Source organism: Thamnophis sirtalis, unplaced genomic scaffold (assembly GCF_051295495.1).
Source record: "Thamnophis sirtalis isolate CommonGarterSnake01/CBP01778 unplaced genomic scaffold, rThaSir2_p1.2 scaffold_7, whole genome shotgun sequence".
Lineage (NCBI taxonomy): Eukaryota > Metazoa > Chordata > Lepidosauria > Squamata > Natricidae > Thamnophis > Thamnophis sirtalis.
The window spans coordinates 21,234,065-21,251,467 of NW_028261387.1; the positions used below are offsets into that span (position 1 = coordinate 21,234,065).

Here is a 17,403-nt window from a genome sequence, read left to right on the forward strand (position 1 = left end):
TTGCTTTTTTTCTCTGCGGCATTTTCTTTTGTCTCTTTCTAACATTCTACAATATCTTTCTATCATTCCAATTTTTGTTTCATTTTGTACCATTCTCATGTTTGTAATTTAGTACCATTTATAATGCCTTGATAAGACCACACTTGGAATTTTGTATTCAGTTTTGGTCACCATCAAAGAATGCAGAGGAGAGCTAGAAAGATGATTAAGCAACTGGGGGCTAAAACATATGAAGAATGGTTGCAGGAATTAGGAATTTCTAGCTTAATGAAAAGAACTAGGCATGATAGTAATGTTCCAATAATTATGGGGCTGCCACAAAGAAGAGGGGATCAACCTATTCCTCAAAGCAGCTGAAGGCAGAACAAGAAGCAATGAATGGGAACTAATCAAGGAAAGAGCCAACCAAGAAACAAGGAGACATTTCATGACAGAACAGCTTGCCTTCAGAAATTGTGGGTGTTCTATCACTGGAGATTTTAAAGAAGAGATTGGACAATCATGTGTCTGAAATGGTATATGGTCTCCTCAGCGGTGGGTTTCACATTCTGTTACACCCGGTTCACTGCGCATGTGCCCGCTCACTTCGCAGGTGCATGTGCCACTTCTGCACATGTACCCGGCCTTCTGCGCATGCACTTTGCTTATGCACAGGCCTTCCGTTCATGCACCCAGCCTCAAAAACGTGCCTAAATGGGACAGAACAGAGCCGGGGTAGGTGGGCATGCCTACCCATGATTTCTGCTACTGGTTTGGGTGAACCAGTCTAAACTGGCCGAATACAATCTCTGGGTTGCCTGCTTGAGATTAGAAAATCTCCAGATCCCTTCCAACTCTGTTCTTTTGTATTGATTTTTATATTACTTATTACTTCATTCATTAGCATATGTTCTTTCAATACAGTTCTTTTACCTTTCAATTTCTAAACTTCCTTACGCTATGATCATCATCAGGCAGACCAATAGACATTTACTTCAACCACTGATCACGACTTTGATCAATTGAGACTTCCACAAAATAGTTTAAAAACTATTTTAATAAGATAGAGAAGGTTACTAGTACTTCAATGCAACATGCAACATTCCCTATTAACAGTAAGGCAAAGGATGCTAACTTGACTTATTTTGGGTATTATGTCACAAGAACCACCAAACCCTGGGGGGGGGCAATGTTGCAATGTTACATTGTGCGGATTCGACTGTCCGAATCCGCTGATGACACTTTTGCCCCTGGATGGTCTGGCAGGACCTAAACCGTCCCGAAGAAATGGTGACCGGGAAGACAAGACCTTGCTGGTCGCAGGGACATCGCAAAGTCGCTGATCGACCCAAGGGAAGCGCTTCCAACTGGCAGCAAACAGGCAGCCCCCCAGGCTGACATAGTTGGAGACGGCTCCAGGAAGAAAGAAATGAAAGTGTTTCCACCTGGTGAGGTTTTTTTTCTTTTCTTTTAGAAGATTGCCCTAAGAAACTCTTTTCTTAAGCTTAATTAGTCCATTAAACAAGAACAAAGTGACATATTTAATCCCTATTGGACTGCCTTAGAAAATTTTTTGCTCTTGCCTGTAATCTTTTGTGGATTGAGTGATTGCAACACTTCCGTTTTTTCCACTTGAGGTGAAGGGATCTTTTTTTTCCCTATTTCCCTTTACTACTTTAACTTTTTTGGCTTAAATTAAAACTCTTTTTACTTTAATAAATTTCTTTTTCTACTTGTTACAATATTATATTGAAGATACTTAAGGAAAGAAGTTTTAAAAGAGTTGAATCTGCCACTTGGAAGCCCAAGTCTGAAGCTTTTTTTCCTTTGCTGTTGTAACAATGTTTCCTTTGTTCATTCTTATCTGACTATACTGACCCAAGGTCACAAATAGTGGTGTGTGGAAAATATTTTGACAAGAATTGGAAAAGGAAAGAAAAACTTTAGAACCTTCTTCTTTGAAAAACATAAAAGAACATTTGTCTAAAATAAAAATAGATATATTCTTCAAAATCTGTGACAGGCTAGAGTGGAAGATAGTACCAAATTCTTCTGTTTGCTTTTTCTTTATATTTTTCCTTACTCTAAAAAAATGGAGCAATACTCAGATGAAGAAAACTTGTTAATTCAAAACATTTTGGCTGGACTTCAAAACATCTCAGAAGGACTTGAGGGATTTGACAAGAAATGGGACAGACTATGGGGTATCACAAAAAAAGATGATGGGGTTACAGCCCCAGAAATTAAAGAAGTGAATGAAAATACAGAAAACAAAGATAAGAACTCAGATGAACTTATAAATGGAGTAAACATGAGTGAAAGTGGAAAGAAGGGAAGCTGGAAAAGTAACTTTGATAATTTGGTGTTCCACCCCAAACTCCAAGATGTAGGAGAAAAAGAAAGAGCAAAAAAGATGGAGTTAATAAGACAAATCTATTCAGAAATAAACCTGACAACCAAAGTTAAGCTTACATTAATAACAACTCAAGGGCAACAAAACCACATGAGAGATCGTTTAAGCTTCAAATTGCGGAGAGAAGTCTTAAACCCTGGAAAGGTTCTGGATACAGAATGGACACAACAACTGGCGAGAGATGAAAGACCATTTTGTTACTGGAAAGATACTGGTTAATAATGCCAATTGATGGAAAAAAGCTAATTAATTTTTGATGATCATTAAGTAGAGATTTTAGTACCTTATAGACTGTTTTAGATTGCCATTGAATGTTTATCCATTAACATTAATTTACTATGATACTAATAGATAAATAATAACCCTAGTTAGGATAAATAACCAGGCCATAGAAATGCTAATGTACATTCTGGGTGATTGTCAAGTAGAAATGTTAATATCTCTTAGATTGTCTTAGATGTTGAATGTTTATTTTCTTAGCACGTAATTAACTAGTTTGGGATTGATGGAAAAGTCCTATAAATCTTATTAATAAATCATTGTTTAAAGACGGTTATAAAATAATAATATTGTGTGGGCCTGGAGAGGAGAGGTGAGATAATCAGTAAATAACCTTTAATTAACTACAATAAATACAATGAAATGTTAATGGGCAATATTTAATGATACAGGTGTGTTATTGGGGGGGGATGCTTAGATATCTTACTTAACCAAATTAATTAACCGAAATGTCATAAAGGTGCAATGGTATTGGAGATCTATTGAAATTGCAAATGAACGCCAGTAGGTGGTTGTGTCTTCTAATATAAATGATTCTAGATAAAAACATGTTTAAACAATGGTAACCAAATGAGAATTATGGTACAGGGATAGTAAAATACATAACTTTTCTTTCTTGACTTAAAATGTATAACATGATTTGAATGAAGTATATGTAAGGACTGTGGAAGAAACGCACGGAATATATTTGTAACCAATTGATACGCTTTCAACAAGATGTAATGAAATATAGTTTTTTAATTTATTTTTTGTTTAACTAAAACAATAAAAAAAAATTCTCAAAAAAAAGAACCACCAAACCCAGTTGAACTCCTAACATGCTCATACTGTTTTAATTTAGGATCTAGAGCAGGGGTGTCACATTCAAGGCCTGGGGGGCAGATCTGGACTGTGGGGTGCTTAGATCTGGCTCATGGGGCTGCCCTGGAAACAGCAAAGAACCAGCTTGTGGTGCCTCTGCCAGTGAAAATGGAGGTCAGGAAGGCTGAGTGTGGCCCTCCTGAGTTCCATTTTTGCTGGCAGAGGGTTGCAGGAGGCTGCCACAGCCAAAAATGGAGCTTGCGAGGGCCAAGTTCTGTTTTCACTGGCAGAGGGATGCAGGAGGCTGTTGCAACTGAAAACTTTGCAAGGGCCACAGGCAGCACTCCCAAACTCCATTTTTGCTGGCAGAGGGTTGCAGGAGGTCTTCGCAACCAAAAATGGAGCTCAGGAACCTGTTTTCACTAGCAGAGCACTCGGGCCACCATAGGCACCCCTGACATGAGATGTCAAACTGGCCATGACCACCCTGATCATGCCCACCCCAACCCCCCAAGTTCAAACACAACCCTGATGTGGCCCTCAATGAAATTGAGTTTGATACCCCTGATCTAAAGAATATATCAGAAACTACGGCTGCCTGCATCCCAGCAAATAGGAAGTACATAGGAAGGCTCATTGATCTGCCATTTCTCCTCCAGAGAGAAACTATGGGCAATGTTGCTTGAGAAGACATGGAGGGAATCTACTTACCTCAGGACATGCATTCCAGCCCCTCATTAACAAAGAGGAGATAGTCTTGGGAATTGAATAGCCGATTGGAGGTCTGATATGATGATAGGCCATATCAGCTGCTGCAGCGGCTGTAAATAAGAACATGATGAGACTGAATTATTGATCATCCCCAAAAGCAGACTCAGGATATGAAGCCAACATTTAAAGGTTAGTGAACTGAAATTATATTAGCCTTCCAAAGGCTTAACATACCTAAGCAGTAAGTTTTCTGCTGAAAAACAAAACTGTTCTATTTTAAAGTAGCCTTATTTCAGATCCCATGCCTCAGAGATGGAAATCATCTAGGCAGGCCAATCCAGTGAATAGGTCATCAAATCTGTTTTCATGACTCTTGTGGGCATAAAGTTTTCCCCATTGGGGAAAGCTGCTGGCTACCCACTTTTAGTCTTAGTTTTGGCTTTGGCTTTAGTTTTAGTTTAGGGTCTATCTCTGTAACAAGGAAAAGGAGAATTTAGATAAAGTATGATATGGAATGGTCTGTTTCCCTTTCATTAGCGATGTTCCTTTTTATAATTCTTAATATTTCAGAATAAAAGGCTTTTCTAAGATAGGATCACAAATCAAATTAATTAGGAAATAAGAGAATGACATGATGAAATAATGCTCTGGTCATATTCGTAGAACGTATTTTTTTTAAAATCCTGGGATATTTATTCTAATGATTCATGACTTTTATAATGTAATCTTTGGTCATTCAGGAATAAATAACATTATATGATTTCAATGGGACTTACTCCCTTGAAATAATTAGAGATGATCCCTAACAATTTTTGCATCGGATTTCCAACTGTATCTTCAATCAGTCAACACAATACATCTTCAAGAAAAATAAAGAAAGCTCAGTTGCTTTTTGAAAAACACCTGTGGGATAACTTGGATGACTGGGAATCTCCATAGATATTTAACACAATAGAATTCTGAATATAAATGCTATAACACTACAGTATTAAAATTGTTTGTAATGTGATGATTGTCATAGGAAGTCTAAATAATACAATTGACTTGCATTTACTGTAGATGGATCAACATGTGTATGTTTAGAAATCTATACTATTTTTTACATATGATACTCAAAGGGTAAGGATGTATACAGCATCCTGCATGCAGGCCATACTCCCAAACCTTTCCTGGGGTGGATTTTAAAGACATGACTTATTGTAAATATCTGAAACAAAGCTTCTTATGTATCCTGTAATGTGTATAGTAATCAGTACAATTGTCAAGTGTTACCATTTTTTTTTTAAAAAAATAATCCAGAATCTTTACTGTTAAAATTAAGTAGGTTGTCATCTTTTCTTAAAAATAATACAAAAATGGGAGAGGTGTCAAATGTCAGTAGTTCCAGCTAATATGTGATTTATATTCTAGTTGAGAAATTAAAGGAGATACCATTATACTATGTCTTTTTCTTTCATCATCCCTCCATTATATAAATGCACTTCTGCTGTAATATTTTCCATTTACTTGGTTCGTGCTATACTTAATGTGGGAGAACTGCCTTCTGCCTCCATGTTATGATAGAGGTATAGGCTGTAGTTCAGTTTCTGGTAGTTTCTTAATTAATCATGGTGAATTGCAACAAGTCAGCCTTAATGGTTAAATTTTCAACTCCCTAGAAAATAAATTTCACAATTACCTTCTGGGGTTGAATAAAGAGACTGAACATTAACTGAAGCACAAATCTGAGCAGCAAATTTGCCCTCTGAAGCTAAACTCCACCTTCAACTTCAATTGGAATCTATATTTATTAATCTTCATATCCCTGTTCCTCTCACTTAATACCCCAGTGGATTTTCCTAAGCAACCACTGCAGACAATATAGCAAAATGAGATAAAGATCTCCATATCTGCATAGCCAGACTTCTCTGGACTTCTCTGGTCAGTATGACCTCTTATTCCCAATAGTAAAAGGAAGCTACTACAACAGCCCTAAATGGTATATTCATTCAGATTTACATTGGCTATTAAGTGTAATTCCTCTTCACAAAGATCTTTTCCTCACAGCCTAATTGATAAACACCATTGCAGTAGTTTAATTGTTTGGCAGTTATGCCTTACGAAATGGATTTTTACCTTTTTATTTCTATTATGCTTGTATTATAAAACCTAAGCAGTTTTTCAGCCAATCTTTCATTCTTTGCAAGATGCTTGCCTTCCACCTTTCTATATTATCTTTCTGTATTATTTAGCCTTATTTTAAAATTCATCATAGATTAATAGTCAGGCAATTGCCTTGCTTTCCCAAAGAGAGTTAAAAGATTGGGGTCAAAAAATGTTCAGGAGGCATTGTTTGTGTTTTTGTCATCTCTTTCTTTCTTCCTAACAAAGAGGAAAACACACTTCCTTGCTTCTAGAGATTTTGTAAGGGACATGACCCTAGAGGAGAATATGGAATAGCTTGCAAGCTTTTAACAACTGGAATTATACCTCTTAGAAAAAGAGAGTTTGAAAGAAGACAGCCAAATGGAAATAAAGAGCTGAAGGGAAAGTTATGTATTAATGGCTACATGAAATAAAAGTTCCTTTTCTGAGTGTTATCCGCTTGATTTTTACTATTTGCAGAGCTTGACTTAGTCAGCGGTCATTCTGACCTTGGCACAGTAATGTATGTGTCTCAAAATACCCTGGGTTGGGACAAAGACATAATGTCTACTTTCTTTTCTTAATCTGAATGCTTTGTTTCCTGCACTCTCCATTTACTATGACTAGATTATTTCTAGGGAGTTGTGAAACTCATTGAAACAATTGTTCAAATGCAGTGAATTGAACTAATAGGACTGAACCAGTCATTATGAATATAGAGGTTTACTCTGACCACAGTTCCATCATAATGATTGAAGAGTCACTGGACAGTTAGATGGGTGGTTTATAAATCTAATAAATAAATATTTTATAAATAAATGGCATTTAGGGATCTTCCTTTCTTCATTGAAATATTTGACAGTGCATATCATATCAATTTGGTGACACTATTCAAATATCCATTCTATGACAGGAACCCCAAACAACTTGATAACTTAATAAAATTAGCTCGGTTCACATAACATGCATCACTAAGGCAGAGAAATGCCTATCGAATGCGTTTGAACAGCAGGATCAATTCTGACTAATGTTAACATTGTTTAGGTCTTCTGTACCTTAACATATGTTTCATACAACATATTTAACCTAAATTAATCCATTTTCTGGGTTCATCACATGCTAAACCATAGACTAACATGGCTAGGTTTGGGGTTAGGGTTAGTCTATGGTGTAGCATATTGTGAATTCAGAAAATGGATGCAGGTTATGTTGTGTGAAACCAGACAACATGTTTAGAAATATGTTAGATCAAAATGGTGAAGAAAGAACTATGTATATTTTGTGGCAGGATCTGAATGACAATATGTACTAACTTAATTTCAAGAAACACACAAACCTAGTAGCATGGAGAATTAAGAAAACCTTGTGATATCCAAAAAGAGGCAAAGCAAGAATTCTTTTGTTCATTCCAGCTCTTGAAGTATTGATAAAATTATAAGGTAGGATGACAGAATTGCTGGAATGAAGAGTGAAAGGGAAGGACATGTGCTGATGGTATGGTGATAATTATGAAGAATTCCCTAAACTCTTTAATGGAAAAATTAAAAGATTTTGGTATGCTAGCTGGTTTTAAAATTAATAGTCAAAAGATAAAGATGTTAACCAAAAAAAGAGAGATGCAAATGGAAGACCAAATATAACAGACAGAAAAAACTAGTTTTAAGATTGGGGGGAGGGAAAGGGGGAGGGAAGGATTTGATTATTAGAGATGCTAAAATATGAAAACACACCACAATCTATCTTTAGGGAGGATAAGATATAAATATATGTATAAATGCTATAAAGAAAATTGGAAGCCACTTTTTAATATATATTTTTCTTTCTTGTCCTCTTTCTTTTCTTTCTTGTTTATTACTTTTCTTTTAGTTTACTTTTATATTTCCTTTTCTTTAAATTCATATTGCTTTTATTCTGTTAACATTTGGTAAAAATTCATTTTAAAAAGTGAACTTAGTTGCAAAGCTACTTCAATGGCCTTCCATACTCTACATCAAAACCTCATTCCTCATGAATAGATTTAACAAATTAATGCCAGGAAGCCCATCAATTAAAAGATATGATTTGTTTTGCTGAAAAAGGAAAAAAGAGAATGAGAAAAAAAATAAAGAATTGACTAAGGAAACAATAATAATTCCATGAAAGTCAGAAGAAATGTAAAACTGGACTTAATAAGTTCTCAGAAGGAAGGGTAATAAAGGAATCTTCTTCAGTTCTCACCAACAAAATATAAGAACAGAAGTTCAATAAATATGTAGTTTTAAATAAATTGGAGGAATAATGATGCTGAAAAACTCAGCAATGGAGAAATGGAATGGCTTTTGTACAAGACAAGCAAAGCTAATTAGTGAGAAACAACAGATATATGTTAAAAACAGGAAGATTCAGGGAAATCCTTCAGCAAGCTGGTTAGTGTTTAGAAGGCTGCTAGCACTGTGAAAGCATTTGGCTATTAACAGCAAGAAGGAAAAATCTGGAAAAAGTCAGTAGGGAGATGTGAGTCTATAACAATTTGCCATGGTCAACTCGCTGTGGCCAACTCACTTCAGGACAACTCTCTGTGGGACAAGAGTTACACTAAAATATATATCTAAGTACTGTATTTTTCAGACTATAAGACGCACCGGAATATAAGACGCACATGATTTTGAAGAGATAATTTTATAAAAAAGGTTTTTGCACTCTGCATGCCTCCCAAGCCCTCTGCATGCCTCGGGTTTTTTTGCAAAAAAAAGGGGGGCATGCAGTGCTTTTGGAGGCTTGTAGTGTGCTGCTGGGGGCTTGGGACGGAGAAACGAGCAAAAAATGGCCCATTTTTTATAAAAATGGGCCAGTTTTTGCAAAAAAAAGGGGGCATGCAGAGGGTTTGGGAGGCTTGTAGAGTGGTCCTGGGGGCTGGGGGGTGGAAATGAGCAAATGGCCCATTTTTTGCTCATTTTTGCCTTCCCCTGCCTCCAGGAGTACTTTGCAAGCCTCCAAACCCTCTGCACGTCCATTTTTGCAAAGGGGGTGGGGTTTCGGTAGGCCAAAAATGCTGTGTTCAGTGTATAAGATGCACCGAGATTTTCACCCTCTTCTTTGAGGGAAAAGGGTGCGTCTTATATGCCGAAAAATACGGTATATAAAATAGTGGAATAGTATCATTAAAGAAAAGATGCAAAAGGAGGTACAGAATGAAATGTGAATGGCAAAAATTAAAATTAATTTATTTTTAATAATTAAATAGAATTGTTAAATTATCCCACAGCAAGTTGGTTGTGACAACTTGTCCTGCAGTGAGTTGTCCATGGTGAGTGGCTGCAGTAAGTTCGTTGTGCCATGTTGATCATGGCAAGTTGGCTATGGCAAGTTGTCCCCTTCTAGGAAAAGGCAGCTGGGAAGAAGGAAAGAGAAGACACTGTTGTTTTCCACAGAGATAGACCCTTTTCTGCCTCATCCTTCTTTGTTATGCTTCTTGAAAAGTATAAATCATAGAATCTATTTCCAGTACAGATCTTCTGTGGTTACTATAGTAAACTGACTTCTTCAGAAACTCTTTGGTATAGGTTGTATTTGGTAGCAGCAGCCAGAGTTTGGATCCAAATGAAGTTAGTGAAATGCACATGGTTTCCTTTCATCTCTCTTTTTTAAAAAGAATTAGATTCCACCAAATCCATATGAGGTCACTGGTCACCTTCCTTCCACCCCCAAATCTTGAAAAGAAAGTTCAAATATCTTCTTGAATTGGCAAATGTTATGCATCCAGATATAAATTCTGAGCTGAAGAGTCAGCTAGAAGATTTCCAGGGTCCCTTTGAAACTACACTACTCTAAAATGCATTAATTGAGGCTGGATTAATTCATTTAATTCACAGTTTTAGCTATGAAAGTTCCCCAGCACATGCACCTGGCTGTGATGTGGCTACTTTTCTGCTTTCTGGTATTTTTTCATCAACATATTATTATCTTTTAGGCACCAATCCCTGTAGTAAAAGAATATTAAAATTCTAGTAATCCTGAAAGTACCTAAGGGCTAAATGTTATTATCAGCTATTCAGTTGCCTGTATGTTTCTTTTAAAAAAATGAGATCCTGATTTCAATGAGAACTGTAGCTTGATTGCAACACCTTGTCTCTAAAAAGCCTCATAATATTAAACAGAACAAATAAATAGACAAGCATTCCTCTAAAACCAAGTTGAAATTATTCACATGCAGAGCATTGCTTTATTGGGCAACAAGCTTGATGTTAAACTGGATCAGAGTCTTACCTGGCTTCAGGTGAGCAAATGGGATTTCTCCTGTTAACAGTTCCCAGAGACACAAGGCATAGCTGAAAACATCAGCTTTTATGGTGTACCGTGTACACTGTGTGAATACTTCAGGGGCCATCCAGCGCAGATTCTATATATCAAGACAACATCAATAATGCAATAACTGTATGTTATGTTTCTTCACAAGGGAGCCCATCTCTTCTCTATTCTATTTCTGTTTGTTTTCTGGCGCTATGCTAGCGAAATAATTCCATGAATGAAAGGAAAGAAAAGCGATTGGGTTGTTTCCATATTAACATGCAGCGAAGGCATTACAGATTGCATTTTGAGATTCATGGCCTGCAAAATACCAGAACAATTTTTGTCGTACATGTTTCCACTCTGAAATACAATTTTACTGAAGACTGCCTGAAATCCGTTTTGCAATATGTCTGGGTACAGAGCAGTAACACGTATTCTGTGACAAATGTCGTGCACTAATAAGCACTGAATTTATCAATGATTGAATTCTATGGTCTCTCTTCTTGTATGCGCAGCTTACTGAAGGTTCACGGCCAGTCTCAGGTTTCTTTGTCCCTTTATAGGCCTTGGAAAGGGTGACTGTGCTTCTGAGCAGCTTAGTACTCTGAATAAACCTCTGATGTGATTCTTTGCAATTGAGGATGGAGTCAGCAGCCCCATTTACAATGAGTAAAAGTGGTGCGTGTTTCATGACCGTTCATTTAGCAATCATTTGAAGTTACAACAATGCTGCATGAATGATAGTTACCCCAGATAGATCCTTGAAGTTATAGTTGTTGCAGTGTCCAATGGTCATGGAATAAAAAAATTGGATAGCCTTCCACATTTATGACCATAGCATGTCCTTCAACTCTTATCACCCACCTATCTCCTGCTCATCTGTGCTTTTTTGGGGACAGATGGACTGTCAGCTGCAGTTGGTGAGGGTGGCAGAGGGCACAGCAGTCAAAACAGCAGAGATTGAGAGAGATACGCGAGGGGGAGATGAGCAAGGCAGGTCAGGAGAAGCATGAAGTCCTTGGCTAACAATGCCATGGTTGCAAATCTGGCCAAATGATCACAATCTGGAAACTGCTGTCACTAAACAGTGTTGTGTGATGTTTTGCCTAATGACAGGCTTCACTTGGTGATCAAAACCTCAGTCCAATTAGGATCATTAAGTGAGGACTACCTATAATGGCAAAGATCGTAATTCTTCAGATTTGAAGGAAGCCCTAATAAAATATCTATATAGTGATAAAAATGAGGAAATTTTTAAAGAGTTCTGGCTTAGTGAATTGGGCTAGAAAAATTTGGAAATAATACCCATAGGGTATTAACATGCTTAGGGACCTCTTCATTAAGATTAATTTGTGGGGTTCCACCAACTACAACTCAGATCTTCCCTCTCGGGCAATAGTTTCCGATTCTATTTTGCAAAGACAATTTGAGAAAAGGGACTTTCTCAGAATGGCACTAAATTTGCAAGCTCTCTCTGAGTATTTGCAGTATAAAACTCAACTTTTGTCTCATAAGAGTTCTTCATGAAAGCTTGGAAATGATAAAACAATTACAATATAAGCAGGAGTGGGCGGGAAGCTAATCCACCAAGAGTTACCATTTGATTCTGAACTAAAGTTGCTAATATAAGCTAGTATTAGGGTATTCACTGACACAGACTAGAACCCATTGTTGCATGCAAAGCAGAAAGAACATTTTTTGCTCAATAATCTTTGTTGCTCTCTAACTGTCTACCAAAAATTAATGTGGACAAGAAACAATGGAACACACTATCAATATACTGTAACTTGGACTAATACATGGTATATTCAGTATGTGTACTATATATAGAACACACACACACACACACACACACACACACACACACACAAATGTTAAAGAGGAAAAAGGCAAACCCCAGGTTGCTTTGTCATATTGTCCTCATCCAGAGACTGCAAAAATCTTGATTCTAAGATTTAAAATTAAAGCAAAAAACAAAGGGGGGAGAGTATTTAAATCAATTTCACTTAGGAAGTGGAAAAAGTAAGCAAGTAACTATATGGAGACAAAACAGAAATGCAGTACTACCATAGCTGAGTATCCAGGTGATCGGTTTCGTGACACATAACAATAATGTTATAAAAACACATTTTTATTTGAATACTTCAGCAACAAAGGCTTCAGCCTGCTTCCAAAGAATAAAAAATAGGAGTTTCAATTCCTTAACAATGCTGCACATGGCAACTTCTAATGCAGAAAATCCTGTATAGGTTTTTACTTTATTTTTGCATGTTTAAAGGCTTTTTGCTTTAAGCACAGGGCTCTTTTACACAAACACCTACAATTAAGAGTTGCTAGATGGAAATATTGTATCTTTGCAATCATGAGCCAATCAGAGGACAAAGAATCAGTGGCATTTTGGAGACTTCGCTTTTTCAGAAATACCATTTGAACCGACCCGTCCTGTAACCAGACTGGATTGGAGGTTCATAGGTGCATCTACAAAACATCTCCTGCTGCTCAACTGATGACTCACCAAAGCCAATTATTTATAAGTGACCTGTGACATGTACTCAAAATTCCATCCACCCATGCAAAGTCATTATGTCATCTTGTTTTTTTACAAAGCATGAAAAAATGCACTGTGATTTTTTTTTAATCCATTTTTTTTACCTCCAAAATCAGCAACAACAGCATGGCCATCTTCATACAAGAGAATATTGTGACTGTAGAGAAAAAATATTTTATATATGTTTGATTAGACATAGAGAAATATAGAAACAATCTGTGCAAGAGATTATGTCGTGCTCTGATATACTGTATTCTGTCTAAGTATCCTTTTCTTTTATCAAGTAGCCCTTAGGATCTTGCTAATAGTTATTACTGGAAAACACATATACAAAAACAACACGTAAAAACATTGTGTGTTTCTGTATCTGATTGTATATACCCACCCATACACATACATGAAAAGTTGACAACTTAGGAAGTCCAAATGTCAAAGTAATTCTTTAATTAGTAAGTAGAACAAGTATATTGCCTAATTAGTGGAAGATCATCTGTAACAGTCTTATTAATTATGTGACAGCATTACCTAGAAGGAATGAAGATGCTGACATTTGGGGACTGAACTCAGTGATAACATTTCAATAAAATCAGAAGACCTGATTATCCCCTCAGTTAAGCTCCACTCAGCTAAAATGAGCCACTCCTAATTTACAATGGCATAAATGAGTGCAAGAGAAAAATGAGTAGAATCCAGCTGTGAGCAGACTACTGCCAACACCTATAAAAGCTTTTTAAGGAGAAGGCTATTTAGAGCTATTTTCAAAAGGCTAAATTCTCTTTGAAAACTTGACTTAATTTCACAGACTCTCATCACACATTCCTGGTATTTTTCCCCACCCACTCCTCTTTGTATAAAAGAACTATGAAGGATTTACATGGATGTTACCTCTTCATGACAAGATAATCTTTAAAATCATTACAGCTACCACCCTGGGGAGAATAGCCTTCAGAAGAACTCTGGTTTGTAATGATGGAACCTTCTCCAATACGTGCAGAAATATTTTTTAGCTCTGGAATGGCTTGATTGCATTGGCAGATGCTAGAAAAAGCGCTTAATGAATATTGTGCACTTGTCTACTAGATGTCATTCAGTGCATTATGTTCTCCACTGTGAGAGAATATCAAAATCTCAATTGTGTGAAGAAGGAAATATTCATATCAAAACTAAATCTGCAATAGATCAATATATCAATCAGGACAAGATTCAAATTCTCGGAATATTTCAAACATTTGCAAGTGAGGGAAAAAGACCAGTCTTTTGGTTACCTGCATACCACCAAAACATGCAAACAGCAGCATAACATATTCATAAGATGGATAAGCTGTGAGAGTTTAGGGTTACCCAGAATTTATGCAACTACATCAATGGAATTCAAGGAATGAACCTAGTCCTTCAATTCTATTTGCATTTATTTCTTCTCAGATGTTTTATTCTCATATATTCAGATACAATTATTTAGCTGAACAGTAAAATAAATCCCTGCACTATCCTTATCTCCACAAAGCTGAAAGTCTACAGGGATGTAGTTATCTCTGTTCTTCTATATGAATGTGACTCCTGGATACTGAACCAAAGACACATCAAACAACTGGAGAAATTTCACATGTGTGCTCTCTGCATTACTTTCAGCATTGGTTGGAAAGGCCAGGTCTCCAACCTGGAGGACAGGGACGTGCAGTCAGGGGAGGCGGGGCCTCACCAGTGTCATGAGGAAAAGAAAAGGAAAATTAAAAGGAAAAAGGCTAAGGTAGTTGCTGCCAGACTCCAGAGTCACAGTGGATGACTCTGAGTCTGCTTAGTGCTAACTGCAGGGGGAGGCAAGAGAACTACGGGCCTCCTTTGCATAAGGAATTTTTCGCCTTTTTACCCTTGCTCAGAGTTAAGCAAGGGTTAAAAGGTGAAAAATTCCTTATGCAAAGGAGGCACCTGGTTCTTTGCCTCCTATCTGGCAGCAGCAACTCTTGCCTAAGTTGCCTTTTTATTTTTACATTTTTTACATTTTCATCATGGCGGGCGGACAAGAGGAGAGTTGAAATCCACAGCTGGAAAAGGTATGTGGATCGGACGGAGGGAGGAGGGGAATTCAAAATTGTTGTAATTTAATTTGTAATTTTTTATTGTGAGTAATTTGTGTGTGTGTGTGTGTTTCTTTCTTCATTTCTCTCAAACAAACTTCTCTCAATTCGAAAGAGAGTTTGTTTGAGAAGAAAGGGGCAGCACTCTCCCCCCCACTGGGAGCCCCTTCCTGCTCCCTTCTCCCTTTCCTCCTCCTCCTCTCCACTTTCTTTGCTGGCTGCCGCCTCACCCCCCCGCCTCCTCCGACACCTCCGCTGTGTCCGACAGACCAGGTGTCACGCATTTATGTCCGCCATAAACGCGAGACACCTGGCCTGTCAGACACAGCGGCGGGGACTTTGCTTCTTGCCGCTGCTGCGCTCTTGCGTCACCAACCATAATCCTCACCGCACGTCACTGCTGGAAGACCTAGACCATGTGGGGTCCACCAGCATTGACTCCCTGTGTCAGAGTTTGCAGCAGCAATCATATCCAGAAAGCACACACAGGTATCTGATTCAGCAGGATTCAATAACTCTCTTTATATACATAATAACACATAAGGCATATATTCAATACCCATGATGGTTCTTCCAATGTGGTAGCAAATACAAGCAAACACAAGCAAAGGAGAGAACCATTTGAGTTTCAGTTCAGAGCAGCAGACTACCATATTTTTCAGAGTATAAGATGCTCTGAAGTGTAAGATGCACCTTAGCTTTGGGGGAGAAAATAAGAAGAAGAAAAATTCTGCCTCTGCTTACCAGCATCCATTTTATTCAGCTGGCTAGCTTCCTGACTTGGAACACATGGTAACAAGGTCAGCCAATGAATAGGCATAGCAACTAAGTCAGCCAATGAGGGCTATTTGGACTCTGAAACAGTATTTGCCATGCGAACAACAAGGAAGACAGGAAGGAGTCTGGCTTAGCTGAGAACTGAAAGTGAAACTGCTTGTGTTTTGCTTGTATTTACTGCTACCTTGGAAAACTTGCTTTTGGTATTGTATTGTATATTATTATTATTATTTTGAATAATAATAATTTGTGTGTGCTTTCTGAATGTGTTTGCTACTGCAAACTCTGACCAGCCAGGTCAGCTTCAGAACTTATTGCAGCCTGATTGGCAGGTGGATTGGACTGCCGGAATACCCCCAATCAGCTGTTCCAGGCTGCAGGGATTGCCACAGACCATATCTGCCTTCATGTCTCACATTTTTGGCCTCTGGTGGGAGTGAGTGGGGCTACATTCGGTGTATAAGACACACCCAAATTTTCACCCTCTTTTTGGGGGGAAAAGTTGCATCTTATACTCTGAAAAATACAGTAGTTTTTGAGCTCAGCACAGACTCAGGGCTTTAGTGTACAGAAGTTGAACTAAGACACACCCAGGCTCCTAGCTATCTCCAGCACATATTGTTTCAGTTTCCAAACAGCTCTAATTGGGTGACTTAGGTGCTTTGCCTATTCATTGGCTGACCTTGTTACCATGTCTCTGCCAGGTCATGAACTCTCATACACTGACACTCTGATTATCAAAACATCATCAGAATGGATGACTGCCATATGCTTTGCCAGCTGTTCTATAGTGTACTGGAGTCCGGAAAGAGATCTCAGAGTCAACCATGGAAGCACCAAAAATCCTGATGGAGAAACCTTATGCCACTGTGTTATCCACCCAGGGAAACTAGAAGCTGCAGCTGCTGACAAAACCCATTGGTGAGCTCTGTGCTCCACCAGCTTTGAAGACAGACATCACCACAAAGTGATAGGAAACCATGAGCAACATCACAGAATAACACCCACTGTTATTACAACAATGGGCATTCAGTGCCCCCATTGTGCTAGAGTCTACACTTCCAGACTGAGACTGTAGAGCCACCCCATGTCCACAGAAGAACTGCATAACAATGTATCTTCTTCAAACCAGTGGTGTGTTCGGGATGGTACGGCCTAGTACGGCCATACCGGTAGTAGCCAGGAGCAGCAGCCACCATACCGGTATGGTGGTTTGTTTGGCCAACCCACCTGCCCACCAATTGTGCACACACGCATAGCGTGTGGCACCTGCGTGACCTCTGCTGAGCAGTTGGCTTTTGCAGGGCGGTGGCATGTGCATGCATGCGCAATGTGTGTGCTCAACTAGGACGCCCAGCCCCATGCGTAGCATGCCATTTGCGATGGGATCTGGAACCCACCACTGCTTCAAACCCAAAAGACTACCA

General features: G+C 38.2%; 1 protein-coding gene across 3 annotated transcripts in view; it reads right to left on the minus strand.

Annotated features, from left to right (window-relative positions):
• Nucleotides 1–17,403, minus strand: part of LOC106540234 (serine/threonine-protein kinase TNNI3K) — a 236,331-nt gene that overhangs the window by 64,683 nt on the left and 154,245 nt on the right. For all 3 annotated transcript variants that reach the window (XM_087719469.1, XM_087719466.1, XM_087719467.1), the window contains 4 exons: nucleotides 13,229–13,281; nucleotides 12,472–12,524; nucleotides 10,553–10,685; nucleotides 4,184–4,293 (listed from right to left, as the gene is read on the minus strand). In XM_087719469.1, coding sequence (XP_087575595.1) covers nucleotides 4,184–4,293; nucleotides 10,553–10,685; nucleotides 12,472–12,524; nucleotides 13,229–13,281 — 349 coding nt within the window. The remainder of the gene's footprint in view (nucleotides 1–4,183; nucleotides 4,294–10,552; nucleotides 10,686–12,471; nucleotides 12,525–13,228; nucleotides 13,282–17,403) is intronic.